Source organism: Vulpes lagopus, chromosome 22 (genome assembly GCF_018345385.1).
Source record: "Vulpes lagopus strain Blue_001 chromosome 22, ASM1834538v1, whole genome shotgun sequence".
Lineage (NCBI taxonomy): Eukaryota > Metazoa > Chordata > Mammalia > Carnivora > Canidae > Vulpes > Vulpes lagopus.
In genome coordinates this window covers 25,352,568-25,370,681 of record NC_054845.1, presented here as the reverse complement: position 1 = coordinate 25,370,681, position 18,114 = coordinate 25,352,568, and the positions used below count along the sequence as shown (strand labels likewise).

General features: G+C 54.4%; 1 protein-coding gene across 3 annotated transcripts; it reads left to right on the top strand.

Annotated features, from left to right (window-relative positions):
* Positions 1–44: 44 nt before the first annotated feature.
* Positions 45–17,896, top strand: ZNF142 (zinc finger protein 142). 3 transcript variants are annotated; one of them, XM_041737102.1, is made up of 10 exons: positions 45–281; positions 518–663; positions 2,365–2,675; positions 4,969–5,568; positions 6,597–6,761; positions 8,044–8,868; positions 11,430–11,607; positions 12,301–15,226; positions 15,852–15,957; positions 17,007–17,896. In XM_041737102.1, the coding sequence occupies exons 3-10, from the start codon at positions 2,396–2,398 to the stop codon at positions 17,474–17,476; spliced, it is 5,550 nt and encodes a 1,849-aa protein (XP_041593036.1). In that variant the 5' UTR covers positions 45–281; positions 518–663; positions 2,365–2,395; the 3' UTR covers positions 17,477–17,896. The 3 variants fall into 3 exon arrangements, with proteins under 3 accessions (XP_041593036.1, XP_041593037.1, XP_041593038.1); XM_041737103.1 differs by having other exon boundaries at positions 487–663; XM_041737104.1 differs by lacking the exons at positions 45–281; positions 518–663 and having other exon boundaries at positions 2,553–2,675; positions 5,154–5,568.
* The last annotated feature ends 218 nt before the right edge of the window (positions 17,897–18,114 follow it).

Genomic DNA, 18,114 nt, shown 5'->3' with positions numbered 1-18,114 from the left:
CTACTTCCCGCCACACCCACCCGGCGGGCCGTGCCACTCTGCCCCGCAGCTCTCGATGGTACTCCCTGGGCTTCTCGGCGGGCGGAGGGGCGAGGGGAAAGGCCGGAGGGAACCATAGAGTACCCCTCCAGCCGACGAGGGGGAGACAGAGCGGCCTCCATTGGCCCCCAAGCCCTAGAGGCGGCTGGGCCGGAGGCGGTCGCACAAAGGGAGTCCCCGGAGGCCGCTCCTGCAGCTGGCGGACCATAGAGACGCAGCTCCCGCCCGCCCTGGGCCGGGAGGTGAGTGAGCGGCTGCCGGGCGGGAAGTAGTACGGGGTGCGTGTGGAGCGGGCCGGAGGCAAAAGTTTCTCGAGCCCCAGGATGAGCGTGGGCCTGGGCGGCGGGACCCCTCGGGAGGAGGCGCTGAAGGGAGCACGCCGACGATCGGGGCCCCGGCCGCGTCACCGCTCCGGACCCCGCCCGGTTACCCGCTGCCTCTCCTCAGGACCGTAATCGTGACGATGCTCCATCCCAAGCTTCGCAGGTTACAAGGCGGCCTTCCCACTTGCTGGCTCTTGTGATCCTCGCTCCCGCCCAACGATGCGGACGCTGTCATCACCTCCACTTTACAGATAGGAAAGCCGAGGCCCTGGAGCGAGGTGACTGCCTCTGAGGCCACGCGGTGAGTCAGAGCCCAAAGGCAGGTGGGGACTCGGGTGCCTCCGTCCCCAGGCCGGGTCTCATTCTTTCCCCAGGCCTTCTCCGTCCCTTAATATGTCCTTTCTCTTCCTCAATGCCTCCGCCCCAAGGTAGGCGCATTTCACCTCGTATGACCTGTCTCCCACCTCACCTGCCTTCCAGCGGCTGGAGGTTCAGGTTCTCCCATCTAGACGGCGCCTTGTCCTCCGTGGCTCCCTGCAGGGCAGCGATAATATTCCATAAGTGCAGGCTGTGGCTTCTGGAGAATCCTCTGACTGTGGAAGTGCACTTCCCAGCTCCCTTCTGAGTCCCCTGACCTGAGATTTAGAGTTGCAGGATTCTCACCTGCAACCTGATTTCCTAGCCCCAAGCCCTTATTTGACCCACGTGACTCAATTTCATGAAGCCACTAAGGTCGTTCTCATACATTACTGATTATTTGGCTTCAGCTAATTTTAGCCGCTTGTAACAGGATATGCGGTTTAGATGCCATTCATTTTTCGGGTTCTGCTCTAGTGTTTTCAGTATGAAGCTGTAGTCAATGAGTCCGAAATTTCCCCAGGCGTGTTACTTTATACGGAAGGAAGCGCTGGTTTGTTATCTCTCTGGAAAGCTACGTTTCCTCTGATGCATTTCTATGTCTGCAGTTCTTCACTAGAATCTCACTTGTCTGACTTGTGTAGATGGTTGTGGTTTGTGTTCAGTGAAGTGATGTCAGTAGATTGCTCTCAGAGAGGGAGACTGAGAGGTAACAACGGTGGTGCCGAGGGAGACTTGCTGATAGAGCTAGGTGCAAGGTGCCGTTAGGACCCCGGAGACAGTAACTTCTGTGAACGGTGTCAAGAAGCCCTCATAGCAGAAGTGACATCTGTGCAGATTCTTAAAGGACAGGAGTTGAGAGAATGGAGAAGGGGAAAGGTCTATCAAAGGTGGGGGGCGCGGCGCACGGCAGGCATGTGTGACGGTATGGGAGCAAAGGAGAATGTGGTGAGCCTGCGGAATGGCAACTGGATCAAGGTGTTGAGGGGCAAGGTGGAAGATGAGCCTGGAGAGGTCGGCAGGGCCAGATCCTGAAGGAAAGGCCTTATACCCGCACTAAGGAACAGTGACCTCATAGTATGTTAAGAGGGGAAGGGACATGTGAGATCTCTTGGCCCCAGTTTTGGTGCAGATAAGAAAACTGAGGCCCAGATTTCTTAACGATTTCACCAAGGTCACTTAGCTTCAAGAAACATAACCTTCAGTCTTTAAATATTGGCTAAAACCTGTTGGCTCTCTCCTAATACTGATCCCTACTGGCATCTGTATACTTTTTGTTCTGAACATTGTTGTAAAAAGAAAACTTCTAGACTAGCTAGGTGTGGCATGCTGCCATACAAGGAAATGCCTAAGTGGACGGTACTGGGCGGAGCCCCCACAGCAACTGAGAAGAAAGTGAGATTTCTTTTTTCTTTTTTCTTTTTTTTTTTTTTTTTAAGATTTTGTTTGTTTATTCCTGAGAGCAGCAGAGACATAGGCATAGGGAGAAGCAGGCTCCCTGGAGGGAACCTGATGCAGGACTTGATCCCAGGACTCTGGGATCATAACCTGAGCAGAAGGCAGATGCTCAACCACTGGGCCAGGTGCCATGAAAGTGAGATTTCTAACTATATTTTGTTTGGGTTCTCTTCCATTGGCTTACCAGCACATAAGAGACCACAGAACACCCAGTGGCGATGACAGACCCCGTGTTGGACTCACAGCCAACCAACAGCGCTGGGGAGATGGATGGACTGTGCCCTGAGCTATTGCTGATTCCCCCATCTCTCTCTAACCGTGGAATCCTGGAGCCCGTCCAGAGCCCCTGTCCTGCTGGGAACCCCACAGCTTTGCCGGCTGACCCAGGCTGCCTGCTGGTAGAGGCCACGGCAACTGAAGAGGACACAGGGAACATGGAAATCATTGTGGAAGCAGTAGCTGGAAACCTGTCCCCAGGTGCTCCTGGAGAGACCCCAGGTACAAACACAGTCACTAGCAGGCCACTGGGACACTTCACTTAGCCTTGAGGTTTTGTCTAGGCTATTTTTGACCTTTCCATATAAATATGATGAGAACACAAGAGAGCATATTATTTTTATTCTTAGAGATGTTGTAATTTGATTTGCAGTTGGTGAATGTTGATTGAAGGCTGGCAAGGTGGTTCACAGCCTGGTACCAAGCTCTTGGCAGTCTATCTCTGCGAGGACTTCATGTGTGCTAGGCAGTAGTCCAGAAGGGAAGACCTTTCTGACACCTCCACCCAATCCTTACTCCTATACCCCTCAGGGATTCTCTCCCCCATATCGACCCTCCCACTCAGGAACTGCAGCCAAGGATTAGGCAAAAGGCCCAGCGTCTCTACCACCCTGCGCTTGGCAAGGCTTCCCAGAGGTAGTCTGGTATTTCCTTGCCCTAGTTTCTTGTGTATAACATACATAACTCATCCAAGGCATGTTGTCAAGAGTGGGAGTTGAGTGTTTATATATGCTAGAAAAAATTCTCCCCTTTATTCTTCCCATATCTACAACTTCTTATTTTTAGGTGACTTCCTGGTTGTTAACTGCCATCCTCCGGCGACAGTTGTCACAACTTCCCTTGGCAGCATAGTATATAGTGACAACGAATCCTGGGAAAGATTAGCTAATTTGATCATAGAGTGTTTCTAAACTTCTGTGTGGTGAAGCAAATAATAAAGAAAGAACAAACATGGGAAAAACATTTGCAATATATAAGGAGGTTAATCTCTTTAAAATTCAAAGAGCTCCATAATAAAAAGAAAGAGTGGGTTTTTTTTTTTAAAGGGAAAGTAAACATAGTCAATAACCATAAGAATGCTTAATCTCACTAACACACAAATAAATACTAGTTAAAAATAATTATGAGGGGTGCCTGGCTGGCTTAGTTGGAAAAGCATGTGACTCTTGATGTCAGGATCGTGAGCTCAAGCCCCATGTTAGATGTAGAGATTACTAAAAAAAAATAAACTGTAAAAAAAAAAATTATGATATGCCATTATTGTTTCTTAACTTTGCAAAAATTAAACATTTTTTATAATACCTAGTGTTGGTGGGAAAACAGGTACTGTCTTATAGCTTATGGACAACACAAATTAGTATAATCTTTTGAAGGTCAAATTATCAACCTAACAAATTTTAAAATCTGCGTACTCTGACCCAGTAATTCCATTTCCAGGGCTCTGTCCTCTAGAAAGACTCACAAACACACACAAGGATACAGGGGTAATGATATCTAGAGCAGCTTCATTTATAATGGTTGCAAATAACCTAAATGCATCAGTAAGGGCAATGCCTCGTTTTGACCTGTTCCTGCTTGGAAGTACTACCAACTGGACAAAAAAATACAAGATAGACCTAAAGGTACTCATAGAAATAAGTATCTGGGCTATATAGCAAGTGGGGAAAAAAAAAGAAGCAGCAGCAGCAGAAGCAACTTGCGGAGAAGTGACCAAGAAAAGCCTAAAAGGATAAAGACCAAATTGTGTGTGAGGGTGAGGTTGAGGTTGGTTATTGTTTTCGTAGATACATCCATGTCATTTAAACTGTTGTACTGAATTTTCACTTAGATAAAGAAATAATTTAAAAAAAAAAAAACCACCAGAGTAGATGTGGCACAAACCTGAGCTTGAGTCATGGCTTCACCATGAGCAAGCTCAGCAGCCTAGACCTCACAGAACTCTGGGTCCCTCTTCGTGTAGGGCAGCTGGAGGACCAAGTGTTTCCCAGGCCTTTTTCTTTATCAAGGTCCTGCCCATTGCTTAAGAAACGGCAGTGATTACTTTGCACACGATTGGGGTCTTTAGGAAATGAATGTTCTCCATTTTGTGGATTACTGTGCCTTTGTAAAAATCTTCTTACCGAATGTGAAAGCAACACTTTGTCACTTATACTATAGATATTATCCCCAGATGGTCATTTTCTTCTCTTGTCAGTTCCTAATCTTTTCATTTGGGCAAAACTTGCTGCCTTTTCTTATCGCTTTCTGGATTTGGTTAACACTTGTATTTGTTTAGCAAATGTGTAGTAAATACCCATCTTACGGCAAATTCCATGCTAGATCCCGAGAATCCAAATACATGTGCCAGTGGATTGTCCCTGACCTTATGGGGCTTACAGTCCAGGCGTAAGACTTAAAGTCCATCTCCGCTCCACTAATATTAAAAGATTCACCTACATTTTCTCCTAGAAGCTAACTCCTATGAGTCTCGTTCCATCTGATTCTGTGCCTTTCTCTGTCGGTCCTCTGCCTGCAGGTGTCCTGGTAAAGGTGGTGGAGGTGTACTTCTGTGAGCGCTGTGAGCAGAGCTTCGCAGAGCCCACTCTGCTGGCCCTGCACCAGTGCACTGAGACCCTTATACAGCCCGTGCAGGGCCTCTCTGGCACCCCCTGCTCTGTAGAGCTCACCCCCAGCAACCTCACTCTCTCTGGCCCTCCGCAGGGCCAGGGCCCACCAGATAGCCCTCTGCCATGCCCGGTGTGTAGACAGGAGTTTGCTCAACCCCAGGCCCTGAAAAGCCACTTCAAGACCCACCGGGGTGCTCCAGACACCTTCTCCTGCCCAGAATCCGGCTGTGTGTTTTCCGCGGAAGATCGCAAGGGTCTGCAGCACCACCTGAGGCAGGCCCACGCCGTGGTTCCTGTGCCATGTTCTTTCCGGGGCTGCCCCCTGCTCTTCGGGAGCCAGCAGGGCATGGAGCTGCACCGGCAGGCCCATTACCCTTTCCACTGCAACCACTGCAGCTTCATGGGCTCCAACGTCAAACTCTTCCGGCAGCATCAGCGGAGCCATGGGGCCGGGACGCAGGGAGAGCTGTCTGCCTGTCGGGGTCTTCCATCCCAGGAGCTGCTGCCAGGTAGGAGACCCAGGCCCGGCAGGAGCTTGCTGAGAACGCAGCCACGGGCAGTCCCATGGGAGAGGCAGTTGGTTCCAGGGCCGTAGGCTTGAACGCAAGGGAATCTGGAGCAGTGGCTGCATCTGGAAACCTCGGGCCGGTCAGAACATATGAGACAAAGAGTGAAATTTGACTTTGGCAACACGGTGGCCTTGAAGTCACTTGACCACTATTGTTTTTTGATTCATTTCAGAACTTTCTGAGGGCAAAAGCTAAAAGGTTCCTTAGCGGCTACAGCCACTGGTAGAAAGCCTATAGCCTTCCTTTTAGAGTGTGTGGGATTGGGCCAGAGAACTGGGGTTATTTTGAAAAGAATCATTCAAGGAGGGTGGTGCTTCACTGATTCTTACTCCTCTCGATCTCAAAAAGAGGGTCTGGGTGAAGAGGAGCAGGGGGCAATAGGCCAGAGGAGGCCAGATTCTGCTAAGAGATTTAGCCTTGCAAAGACTGGTTGGTGCTCTGTTCCCAAAGAGAAGACCCCTCCTTCCTGGGAGATAGTCCTAGGTCTTTGCCTCACTGAGGCAACTACCTCTGTGGAGGGATAGAAGGGATGGATTGGAGGGGCCAGGGTGTGACCCTGAATTACTGAGTGAGGCTTCTCAGTAGAGCAGTTGCAAGGTCAGGCTGTGTTCGTACTGAGCCACCAGCCTTTAGCCCTGGGGAGCCGAGCTGGGGAAGTGCAGTCCACCCCCTCCGTACGTCACAGCCCCTGGCCCCCACAGCAGTGATCTCAAAGCCCTTCCCTTCGAGGGATCTGAGGATGGTGTTACCTGAGGTTGGATCTGCTTTAGGTTGGAGCATTAATGATAGCCTAGCTCCTGGTCTTCCTGTCCCTGTCTTGAGTGGCAATAAACCTATAGACCTAGAATCCTAGATTCTCTCACGCTAAACCGGGAGGGGTGGTCCTGCCAGCCAGGAAGAGGAGCAGTACAAGCGTTCACTGCTGTTGTTGGCTCCTAGAGATATCATCGAGTTTTATGTGTCTCCAGCTCCCAAACTGCCCCCTAGAGAGGAAGAGGCTTCAGAACAAGCAGATACGGCCTTGCCTAGGCAGGAGTCAGCAGATGAGGAGGACGGAGAGGAAGAGGAGAGTGGTGCCCTGAAGGACTCCCAGAAAGCCCTGGAGAAACGCCAGGGGGCTCAGCAGTTAGAAGGTAAGGACATGGTTGGGCTTGAAACTCAGTGGTGGGGAGGAATGGATTGTGGAGAGTCTGGCATTGAGGCTCTAGGGTTTGGTTTTCTGGGCTTTGGTTCATATCCTTTTATTCTTAACCTTCCACTTTGATATGTTTAGTGGGAAAATGATAAATGGGTAGAGACCGTGGAAACACAGAGTATGGGTAAATTGAGTTTGCTCTCCTGGGCTGGTTTTCCTCAGGCAGAAAGCTCTTTTGCAGAGAAGGAGAGAGTGATAGGCATATAAAAGATGCCAGAGGATGGGATGCCTGGGTAGCTCAGCAGTTGAGCATCTGCCTTTGGCTCAGGGCATGATCCCAGAGATCCAGGATCGAGTCCCGCATTGGGCTCGCCACAGGGAGCCTGCTTTCTCCCTCTGCCTGTGTCTCTGCCTCTCTCTCTGTCTGTGTCTCTCATGAATAAATAAAATGTTAAAAAAAAAAAAAAAAAAGATGCCAGAGGTTACTGATTGACAGCCTGTCTCATCTGGCATTGTGCCCACTACGATTTTATTTCTGAATCCTTGCTTCCCCATTTTCCGACTTGCTGGAACAACATTTGAAAGGCATCCATCCGGGATCCCTGGGTGGCGCAGCGGTTTGGTGCCTGCCTTTGGCCCAGGGCGCGATCCTGGAGACCCGGGATCGAATCCCACATCGGGCTCCCGGTGCATGGAGCCTGCTTCTCCCTCTGCCTGTGTCTCTGCCTCTCTCTCTCTCTCTCTGACTATCATAAATAAATAAAAATTAAAAAAAAAAAAAAACAATTAAAAAAAAAAAAGAAAGAAAGCCATCCATCCCACAGGGGGCATGTTTACTGTCAAGTGAACAGAAAAGATGATCTAGAACCCTGAGCCAGTGTTTGAAGGCAGGAATACTTTACCATCTTCTCTTCCCTTCTACACACTCTGGGTTTCTTTTCCTTTCAACCAATCCTGCTGATTCCGCTGCCAACCCCCACGAACAAGGCAGGAAGAACAAGAATGTTTTATCCAGATTATTCTCTTGAGCAGCTTTAGACAAAGGCTTTGGAATAGTGGGTGGCAAAATCCTTGCAATTTTGCCTTTTTAAATACTTGAATTTCTTATCTCTTTTGAGACTACACTGTTTGAGATGCTATCATTAGGTTTCCTGGAGAGAAAGGGGAAAGGCCACATAATGTCTGTGTCCAGGCACATTGTGGTTCTCCCATTATCTTTCCAGCCCCTGGCCTATCCAAGACTCTTCACCGTCAACCTTCTCTACCTTTCCTTCTCCCAGGGGATGTGGCTTCTGGCACCGAGTCCCTCTTCAAGACCCACATGTGTTCAGAATGCAAGCGCTGCTTTAAGAAGCGGACGCATCTGGTGGAGCACCTCCATCTCCACTTCCCAGATCCCAGCCTCCAGTGCCCCAACTGCCAGAAATTCTTCACCAGCAAGAGCAAGCTCAAGACCCATCTGCTGCGGGAGCTCGGCCAGAAGGCCCACCGCTGCCCGCTGTGCCACTACAGCGCAGTGGAGAGGAATGCGCTCAACCGCCACATGGCCAGCATGCACGAGGATATCTCCAACTTCTACTCGGACACCTACGCCTGTCCTGTCTGCCGTGAGGAGTTCCGCCTCAGCCAGGCCCTGAAGGAGCACCTCAAGAGCCACACGGCAGCAGCCACAGCGGGGCCCTTGCCCCTTCGCTGCTTTCAGGAGGGCTGCAGCTACGCGGCTCCCGACCGCAAGGCCTTTGTAAAGCACCTGAAGGAGACCCATGGCGTGCGGGCCGTGGAGTGCCGCCACCACTCTTGTCCCATGCTCTTCGCCACCGCCGAAGCCATGGAGGCACACCACAAAAGCCACTATGCCTTCCACTGCCCGCACTGTGACTTTGCCTGCTCCAATAAGCACCTGTTCCGCAAACACAAGAAGCAGGGCCACCCGGGCAATGAGGAGCTGCGCTGCACCTTCTGCCCCTTTGCCACCTTCAACCCTGTGGCCTACCAGGACCATGTGGGCAAGATGCACGCCCACGAGAAGATCCACCAGTGCCCCGAGTGCAACTTCGCCACTGCCCACAAGAGGGTGCTCATCCGCCACATGCTCCTGCACACGGGTGAGCCGCCTTCCCTGCTTGCGGGAGCGGACGGTGACCACGACAGACCCGGTGATGGCAGACAAGCTTTTACTGTGTGCAGGACACACGAAGGCTCTGTATCTGTTGTTTTCTTTGACCCAGTATCCCCAGAGCTAAATCTACCATTCGTAGTTTACAAACAAGCCTTAAGTTGAGCGTCACTCAGCTAGTAAAGTGATTAAGCTGGGATTTGAATCCAGGCAGTCTGATCCAAAGCCCGTGCTCTAACCACTGTGCCTCTGTATCTCACCCCTTCCCCCCCTTTTAAAGATTTTATTTATTTATTTACTTATTTATTTGAGAGAGCACAGGCAGGGGGAGAGGGAGAAGCAGGCGCCCTGCTGAGTTGGGAGCCTGACAGGGGGCTCCATCCCAGGACCTCAGGATCATGACCTGAGCCAAAGGTAGATGCTGAACCAACTGAGCCATCCAGGTGCCCCACCTGAGTCTCACCCTTTTTAATTTTTTTAAAAATATTTTATTTATTTATTCATGAGAGACACAGAAAGGGGCAGAGATACAAGCAGAGGGAAAAGCAGGCTCCCTGCAGGGGAGCCCAAGGAGGGACTCGATCCTGGGATTCTAGGATCATGACCTGAGCCAAAGGCAGATGCTCAACCGCTGAGCCACCCAGGCGTCTCCTGAGCCTTACCCTTAAGGCTGTTTCCAATTCTGTCTCCTGTCAGGGAGACAGAGGGGTTGGTCCCCAACCTATAGAAGTAAAGAAACCCTGACCAGGAAAGAGATACCTTCCTTTGTGATTTCAATTCTGAGATGTGCTGGGGTGAGGTGACTGAGCACAGTGTAGCCTTGGCAGCTGACTCAGACTCCTTTAATTAGTTGCCAGCATTACCGCTGAGTGACAACCGAATCAGGCTTCCTGCTACAGCATCACCCCATTTGTGATCCCTAGGCAAACACCAGTGGGTTGGACAGATATTTTTTTAAAAAATCTCTTTGAAGACTAGTTTGGGAGGACAGATTTTTGGCAGCCTAGGGCAAAGCTGTCACTGTTCCCATCAAGCAGTTCATTTCTGTGCATACTTTAGCCACCAAACCTCACTTTTTGAGGCCCTTCCTGCAGTCTCCCATCTCTGCAGTGCTCAATAGTTGGCTGAGCTCTTTCATATTTATTACCTCATTTGATGCGTAATAACAGTCTTGCAAGGAAGGCAGGTAAAGGAGAGAAACCGAACATTTAAACGGCCTGTTTCAGGATCGCACAGCTAGTATTAGAACTGGAGCTAGAAGACCCTTTTGCTTGCCTTTCACCACAGGGAAATGGGCTGAGTGTCAGGCAGGGGTCACAGGGGACGGTCCTGAAGGAACACCCCCCCCCCCCCCCCGCCTCTTGATGGCAGCTCTTGTCCAACTCCATGGACAGCTTTTCCCTGAGTCTTGCTGGGCACCACTGAGGACTTTGGGGTATCTTGTTTAATCTTCTCACCAGCCCTGAGCGCTCAGAATTTTTGTTCCCCCTTCTTTGGGGATAAGGAAACTGAGACTTGGGAGGGTTATGTGACCTGTCCCAAGGCCACACAGTAGTCGTGACCTGGGATTGGAATCACACCTCATAGCTCTGTGGTTTCTCTGTAAAATGGGGCAGTCCTAGCACCTGCCTGGTAAGGCTGTTGGGGAAGGGTTGGGAAGAGGGGGCATTTTTATCAAGTGCTCATCGGGGGGCCTGGCCCAGAATGAGCATTCTGTACATGTTAGCTATTAAGATCTTTATTACCATGTTGGACTCCAGAGTCCGAATTCTTTTTTTTTTTTTTTTAAGATTTTATTTATTTAGGGATCCCTGGGTGGCGCAGCGGTTTGGCGCCTGCCTTTGGCCCGGGGCGCGATCCTGGAGACCTGGGATCGAATCCCATGTCGGGCTCCCGGTGCATGGAGCCTGCTTCTCCCTCTGCCTATGTCTCTGCTTCTCTCTCTCTCACTGTGTGCCTATCATAAATAAATAAAATTTAAAAAAAAAAATTTAAAAAAAATATTTTATTTATTTATTCATGAGAATTCACAGAGAAGAGAGAGAGAGGCAGAGGGAGAAGCAGGCTCCATGCAGGGAGCCCGACGTGGGACACGATCCCAGGTCTCCAGGATCAGGCCCTGGCTGAAGGCGGCGCTAAACCGCTGAGCCACCCAGGCTGCCCCAGAGTCCGAATTGTTAACTACTGTGTCATATGGCCCAATTTTTTCTCTTCCACAAAACTGGAGGGAATTAGGGTAAGTGGAGCAGTTGGCCATCAGTGCCAACAAGCTCTACAACAGATCAAGGGTAGATTTTCAAGCTGGCTTTGGAAAACACACTCCTCCCTTTCCTCCCGGCTTTCTCCATGTCGGCGGGGAGGAGTTGTCTGAGAGGGCTGGGAAGCAGCATCGACTGTTGTGAGCCACCCACACCTCGGGCAGCACATGAAGCTTCTGCTGGCTCCTGGCAGCAGGGCAAGCTTGCCGGGGGAGACGGTCTGTGTGCTCACTTCTTCCGTGTGTGACCTGTGTTTTCTCCCCTCTCCTTCCCACCCCCACTTGTACATAAGGTGAGAAGCCTCACAAGTGTGAGCTCTGCGACTTCACGTGCCGAGACGTGAGCTACCTGTCCAAGCACATGCTGACGCACTCCAACACCAAGGATTACATGTGCACTGAGTGTGGCTATGTCACCAAGTGGAAGCACTACCTCAGCGTGCACATGCGGAAGCACGCAGGGGACCTCAGGTACGAGCACGTGCATGCCCCCCTCCCTGTCCCAGGAAGCTCATGCTCAGCCAGCCTCGTCTTGAACTCCAGTTGCTCTCCTGGCCCCAGAGCGATCCTCCCAATGCCCCCTCTCTGCTCCTCTCATCTCCGTGCCGGTGCCTATAGCTGGCCTCTGCACCTGTGGCCCAGTGTGCCCCGTGAGAACTGCCTGGGCTCTGGAGGGAGCGCAGACCCAGAGTCCAGGCCTAGAGGTGAAGGCATCCCTCAAGCTCTCACAGAGTCCAGGCCTGAGAAAGTAGGGAGACCCCACGTGCAACCCCAGTCCTAGCCACGTTCCCAATTCAGGCAAGCTGCTCTCTGAGCTGTGGCACAGCTTTCGTGCCTCCATGGGAGAATAGGGCCTCAGCACAGGAAGCTGGCAGCTCCCTAGGAGTCTACAGTGGGCCGTCCTCCCTTTGGGGAGCCATAGAGAGTAGGGCTTGGAACACGAGCCCTGAAGCCTCCGCCCTTCACTTTGTAACCTGAAGCAGGTTATTGACTTCTGTGCTTTAATCTCCTTGCTCGTAAGTAGATGCCTGTGTCACAGGGTGGCGGCAAAGAGTAAACTAGGTGACATGTGTACCCTACTGAGCGTAGGGCCTCTCATACACAAAGGGCCTACCAGCTGTTTGTGAACATGTATGTAATGGCGATCCCCCCTCCCCCCACCAGATACCAGTGCAACCAGTGCTCCTATCGCTGCCACCGGGCGGATCAGCTGAGCAGCCACAAGCTGCGCCACCAGGGCAAGTCCCTGATGTGCGAGGTATGCGCCTTCGCTTGCAAGCGCAAGTACGAGCTGCGGAAGCACATGGCTTCCCAGCACCGACCCGGCACGCCGGCCCCGCTCTACCCCTGCCGCTACTGCAGCTACCAGAGCCGCCACAAGCAGGCCCTGCTGAGCCACGAGAACTGCAAGCACACCCGCCTCCGGGAGTTCCGCTGTGCCCTCTGCGACTACCGCACGTTCAGCAACACCGCCCTCTTCTTCCACAAGCGCAAGGCCCACGGCTACGTGCCCGGGGACCAGGTGTGGCAGCTCCGCTATGCCGGCCAGGAGCCGGAGGGTGCCGGGCCCTGCCCGACCCCCTCACCGGACTCTGAGCCCTCGAGCCAGCCGCCTGCCCAGCCTGAGGGACCAGGCTGTGACCCCGAGACTGTGGCCGAGCCCCCCTTGGACCAGGCCCTGCCGGAGACCAGTGAGGAGGAGAGTGCTGGGAGACCGGACGACAGTGAGGGCCCGCAGGGGGACGACCTGGTTGGCAGCCCCAGTCCCACGGAGGTCGAGGAGGGTGGCTGCACACTGCACCTAGAGACCCTGGGGGTGGAGCTGGAGCCTGTGGCCGAGCCGCCCCTTGAGGAGATCGCCGAAACCCACCCTGTGGCGTTCAGGCCCCTGGATCCCTCAGAGCCGCTGAGACTAGAAGGGCCAGATGGAACTTTGACAGAGCTGTCTACCTTCGAAGGCGCCGGGACTTCCAGCTTGGGTGCCAAAGAAGAGCCCGTTCTGGAAAAGCCAGTCCCTGGGACCCCCAGAAACCCCCCCTCCTCAGAGGAGCCCCCCGACAGCTGGGTGGGAACCTTCAAGGCGGCTGTGCCCGCCGAGACCGCTCCCCTTCCCCAGTTCCCCGAGTCAGAGTCGTTACTCAAGGCCCTGCGGAGGCAGGACAAAGAGCAAGCAGAGGCGCTGGTCCTGGAGGGCCGCGTTCAGATGGTGGTGATCCAGGGTGAGGGGCGGGCCTTCCGCTGCCCTCATTGCCCTTTTATTACGCGCCGGGAGAAGGCCCTGAGTGTGCACTCCAGGACGGGGTGCCAGGGCCGCCGGGACCCCCTGCTGTGCCCCGAGTGTGGGGCTAGCTTCAAGCAACAGCGCGGCCTTAGCACCCACCTGCTGAAGAAGTGCCCTGTCCTGCTGAGAAAGAATAAGGGTTTGCCCAGACCGGGTTCACCCATCCCTCCGCGTCCTCTGCCCCCGGACACCCAGGTCCCAGAGGCTGCAGAAAGCGGGAGGCCCCCGCCTGCACCAGTGGAAGTAGAGCTGGCGCTCCCGAAAACTGTTGCTGCTATGCTGGCTAAGGAGCCAGAAGAGGTAGAGGGGCCCCCCGGCCCGCTGCATGCCCCCACAGCCCCTCCTGCAGGAAACGCCTCCGCCGCAGAGACCCCTGAGAAGTTCCACTTCGAGCAGGGCAAGTTCCACTGCAACTCCTGCACGTTCCTTTGCTCTCGGCTCTCCTCCATCACCTCTCACGTGGCCGAAGGCTGCCGGGGCGGCAGGGGCGGGGGAGGGAAGCGAAGGGCCTCCCAGAGCCAGCCTGCACCCCTCCTGAGCAACGGGGACGCTGCCTCCCTAAACGGTGCAGGAACGGAGTGCAGCCCTGGGGGCGGGGATGCCACCCCGGTTCCGAAGCAGAAGGGGGCTCGCTTCTCCTGCCCCACGTGTCCCTTTAGCTGCCAGCAGGAGCGGGCTCTGAGGACCCACCAGACCCGGGGCTGCCCCCTCGAAGAGTCTGGAGAGCTGCACTGCAGCCTCTGCTCATTCACCACTCCGGCCGCCGCCGCCCTGAGGCTCCACCAGAAGCGGAGGCACCCTCCTGCCGCCACGGCCCGTGGGCCCCGGCCCCCTCTTCAGTGCGGGGACTGTGGCTTCACCTGCAAACAGAGCCGCTGCCTGCAGCAACACCGGCGCCTCAAGCACGAGGGAGTGAAGCCACACCAGTGCCCCTTCTGTGACTTCTCCACCACCAGACGGTACCGGCTGGAGGCACATCAGTCCCGACACACGGGTGTCGGCCGCATCCCCTGCAGCTCCTGTCCCCAGACATTTGGCACCAACTCGAAGCTGCGCCTGCACCGGCTCAGGGTACACGACAAAACCCCCACCCATTTCTGTCCGCTCTGTGACTACAGCGGCTACCTGCGCCACGACATCACCCGCCACGTCAACAGTTGCCACCGGGGCACCCCTGCCTTTGCCTGTCCACAGTGCGAGGCCCAGTTCAGCTCTGAGACGGCGCTCAAGCAGCACGCCCTGCGCCGGCATCCCGAGCCCGCACCGCCGGCGCCCGGCTCCCCGGCCGAGGCCGCCGAGGGCCCCCTGCACTGCTCCCGCTGCGGGCTGCTGTGCCCCAGCCCGGCCAGCCTGCGGGGACACACCCGGAAGCAGCATCCGCGCCTGGAGTGCGGGGCCTGCCAGGAGGCCTTCCCCAGCCGCCCGGCGCTGGACGAGCACCGGAGGCGCCAGCACTTCAGCCACCGCTGCCAGCTGTGTGACTTCGCCGCCCGGGAGCGCGCGGGCCTGGTCAAGCACTACCTGGAGCAGCACGAGGAGGCGGCAGCGGCGGCGGCCTCGGAGGGTGGCGCGGGTGCCAGCCAGCCCCCCCTGCGCTGCCCCTTCTGCGACTTTGCGTGCCGCCACCAGCTGGTGCTCGATCACCACGTGAAGGGGCACGGGGGCACCCGGCTCTACAAGTGTACCGACTGTGCCTACAGCACCAAAAACCGGCAGAAGATCACCTGGCACAGCCGCATCCACACGGGCGAAAAGCCCTACCGCTGTCACCTCTGTCCCTATGCCTGCGCTGACCCCTCCCGCCTCAAGGTAAGGTCAGGGGCTGCGGCGGGGGTGCGGGGGGGGGGTGGCGAGGGAAGGCAGGCGGGCCATGGAGGAAACTACCTGGGTTCTCCAGTCCTGACTCCCAGTTAGGTCTGGGATCCTCATCAGGCCCCTTACCGTCTCCAAGCCTCAGATTCCACCCCTGTGAAGGGGCGGGGGGTGGGGGGGAGGTGACACTTCATAGGGTCGTTGCAAAGATGAAATGCCATTATATGTGCTTGGCCTGTGATAAAGGCAGTGGTGGTTTCGGGGGGGGAATCTAGATCGGGGGGGAATCTAGATCGTAACAGCCAACGTTTATTGAGCACTTACTGGATGCCGAACACTGGAATTTGAATCCTTTCAAAACAGGAGATGGTTATTTCTGTTATTTCTTACCGTACTGGGTAATAAACTGAGAGTTCTGGGTTAGGCACCCCAAGGCCCCGGTAGTGAGCGGCAGAGCTGAGGTAGGGCAGACCTAGAGGTAGGCCCACTGGATTAGGGTTCAAAGTGGCCAGACCGGGGAGCCTGCTTGGGGCGGGGGGGGGGAGTATGGCTAGGATGGGAGCGCATCCACCGAGGACAAGGGGGCACATTTCCCGGGCATACTCTGCTCTTCCCTCCTCAGTACCATATGCGGATCCACAAGGAGGAACGGAAGTATCTGTGCCCTGACTGTGGCTACAAGTGCAAGTGGGTCAACCAGCTCAAGTACCACATGACCAAGCACACAGGTGGGTCTCTGTGGTTTCGACAGTGCCAAGGGGTCCCCCATATTCCCTGGCACAGGCAACCCCCCCGAGTGGTGGATGTCTTCACTCAAATGCAGGCACACACTGGAGGGAGAGGGGAGGCTCGATGGCCAGAGTAGCTTCCCAACCCACTGAAGACCTATCAGAATCAGAAGGGGGGTGAACCGGAGAGCCTGGGCATGCGTACTTTGTAAAAGTTTCCCTGGTGGTTGTGGCACTCCCGCCGAGAACCCCCCAGCATAAACGTGTGATTGAGGGATGTTACTTGGAACATGACATGATGGAACTTTTAGGAGTAACAAGAATGTGAAAGGTTCTCTAGTTTTAACTTCTTTTTTTTTCTTCTGGGTATGGACTCTGTGAAGTATAGGTGCTCAGAAGAGGGATATGGCCTCTTGGATATGATCCCCTCACGTAAAGGAAATAACCACATGACTTTCAAGGCACTCTGCATCCGCAAATGCCGCTTCTCTTGCTTCTGTTCCTTTCTTCTCAAGCATTTTTTTTTTTAAGAATTTGTTCATGAGACACAGAGAGAGAGGCAAAGACACAGGCAGAGGGAGAAGCAGGCTCCCTGCGGGGGGTCTGATGCGGGACTCAATCCCAGGACCCCAAGGATCAACCACTGAGCCACCCAGACGCTCCCCTAAGCATTTCTTTGACTTCTTAAGTTGAACAAAGAGTTCTACTTAAATGGATTCCTAAGTTCCATGAATACCCATGGTCAAAAGAGGGTTAGAGTTTTCCATTTGGAAACCCCCGTCTATTTGGGTGAGTATCCATTGCTATCAGGTGGCTACTCAGGGGTCCCATGAGCTATCAGCATTCATTAAGCACTCATTGTATACAAGGAGCTGTGTCGGGAGACGGTCCTAGAAATGTCAGGCGAGGCTGGAATGTTCTATAGATGTGGTCGTGAGTCAGCTTGCCACTTGTGTGTCATGTCCCAGGATCACAGGGACTCCTAGAGCCACTAAATGCCGCTCTGCCCCCTTCAGTAACTTGTTCCTTGGCCCTGCCCTGTCCTATAGGACTGAAGCCATACCAGTGTCCCGAGTGTGAGTACTGTACCAACCGAGCTGACGCGCTGCGTGTGCACCAGGAGACACGGCATCGGGAGGCACGGGCCTTCATGTGTGAGCAGTGTGGCAAGGCCTTCAAGACACGCTTCCTGCTGCGCACCCACCTCCGCAAGCACAGTGAGGCCAAACCCTACGTGTGCAACGTGTGCCACCGCGCTTTCCGATGGGCTGCCGGCCTGCGCCACCACGCCCTCACCCACACCGACCGCCACCCCTTCTTCTGCCGCCTGTGCAGCTACAAGGCCAAGCAGAAGTTCCAGGTGGTGAAGCACGTGCGCCGGCACCACCCGGACCAGGCTGACCCGAACCAAGGAGTGGGCAAAGACCCCAGCACCCCCACGGTGCACCTGCATGATGTGCAGCTGGAGGACCCCAGCCCACCTGCTCCTGCTGCCCCCCCCACTGGACCTGAAGGCTGAGAGCTGACGCCACCTCTTGGAGGGTGTGGTCCAAGACGTGCAGACTGGAAGCAGAGCTAGCCTGGAGCTTGGAGCTTAAGGAAGGGCTGGCTGTGAGCTGCCCGAGTGGCCGAGGCCGCCAGGGACTGGGGCTGTAGTACTTGGAGGTTGATGGCCATATAAAAGAGTGACACGGACCACGGAGTGATTTCCTGTTGAGGCACACTGTGTTCTTAACCCGTGAGTTCCCGATTCCTTCAGCACCACGCCCCCTGAGTCCCTGGCTCTAAGACCTTGATTTTACCCTGTCTATCTTCTCCTTCCTTCTGGCTCTGTCAAGTCCTGTTTTCTTTCAGCGCCCTCAAACAACTGTATCTAACTGCATGTGCTGTTGTGCCCGATGCTCTCTAAAGCATGTTAAACAGAATGGTGACTAGCTTACGGACGTGTCCACGTCCCTGACTTAACGTTTACAGCTATCCTCTCCATTGGCCCTGTTCCCTCTCAGGCCTCGGCCTCTCCTTCATCTCCTTCCGTCTTCACTGAGGGATTCCTAAGTGGGCCCGGATCTGCCTGCCCTCTGTCCTTGAGCCTGTCTCGGCCCTGGCCCTGCTCCTTACTTCCGGGCCCCTTTGCCAACCCATAGAGGGAGGACTGCC

Coding starts and splice junctions, on each gene's coding strand:
- ZNF142 (XM_041737102.1), top strand. CDS start 2,396: ATGACAGACCCCGTGTTGGACTCACAGCCAACCAACAGCGCTGGGGAG. Junction 2,676..4,968: donor TGCTCCTGGAGAGACCCCAG/GTACAAACACAG, acceptor CTCTGCCTGCAG/GTGTCCTGGTAAAGGTGGTG. Junction 15,958..17,006: donor CCACATGACCAAGCACACAG/GTGGGTCTCTGT, acceptor CCTGTCCTATAG/GACTGAAGCCATACCAGTGT.